Source organism: Salvelinus sp. IW2-2015, unplaced genomic scaffold, assembly GCF_002910315.2.
Source record: "Salvelinus sp. IW2-2015 unplaced genomic scaffold, ASM291031v2 Un_scaffold7625, whole genome shotgun sequence".
Taxonomy (NCBI): Eukaryota; Metazoa; Chordata; class Actinopteri; order Salmoniformes; family Salmonidae; genus Salvelinus; species Salvelinus sp. IW2-2015.
The window spans coordinates 12,298-13,185 of record NW_019948885.1 but is presented as its reverse complement, the minus strand read 5'-3'; the positions used below and the strand labels follow the sequence as shown (position 1 = coordinate 13,185).

General features: G+C 47.4%; 1 protein-coding gene across 1 annotated transcript in view; it reads left to right on the top strand.

Annotated features, from left to right (window-relative positions):
* Positions 1 to 240: 240 nt before the first annotated feature.
* The window catches only part of LOC112079340 (leucine-rich repeat-containing G-protein coupled receptor 6), a gene marked incomplete at its 5' end in the record, with an annotated part of 12,401 nt that continues 11,753 nt past the window's right edge, over positions 241 to 888 (top strand). Inside the window, 1 exon segment of the mRNA XM_024145330.2 lies at positions 241 to 366. Coding sequence (XP_024001098.1) covers positions 241 to 366 — 126 coding nt within the window.

Here is an 888-nt window from a genome sequence, read left to right as displayed (position 1 = left end):
TAAGGAAACCCCTTTCTCTAGAAGGAAACCCCTTTCTCTAGAAGGAAACCCCTTTCTCTAGAAGGAAACCTTTTTCTCTAGAGGGAAACCCCTTTTTTTCAGATCCAAAGCCACTATTAGTAGTGAACAAATGGCATGACACTTACAAACATGCAAGGAGCACAGACTATGTTTGTGGATTTCACATTAAGTGTTCTCATAATCATTTTAAACATGACTAAATTCCTCCTCCCTTTACAGGGACCTGAGTGAGAACAGTCTGACGTCACTTCCTGTGGGTGGTCTGGGGGGACTGACCCATCTGAAGCTGAAAGGAAACATGGAGCTCTATGAGGACTTCAGCCCTGAACTCTTCACCCGCATGAGGTATGACCCCTGACCCCAAACCTCTGACCCCTAACTCATCCCACGGATAAGGTACGATGACCCTAAGTCTAACCCCTGACCTCTGACACTCAACCCTAACCCTTCAGCCCTGAACACTTCACACGCAGACCCACGAGGAATCCGCACACTCAACCCTAACCCTTCAGCCCTGAACACTTCCCACGCAGACCCACAAGGAATCCGCGCACTCATAGTTCCGACGGAAATCCGCAAAATTTCAAACAGAACGCATGGGATTTTAAAGCTAAAAATAAACTGCCAACTGATAGCAAAGTTAAATCAAATGTACTTGTTGTTGAATTTACGTTTTTCCTCTGTTTTCATTCATGTATTTGAATCACCGAAAAGTGTAGCCAGAGGTGTAGCCCCTCCCCTGTTTGAGTGACAGCTGCAGGGTGTAGCCCCTCCCCTGTTTGAGTGACAGCTGCAGGGTGTAGCCCCTCCCCTGTTTGATGAGTGACAGCTGCAGGGTGGTAGCCCTTCCTTCTGTTTGAGTGACAG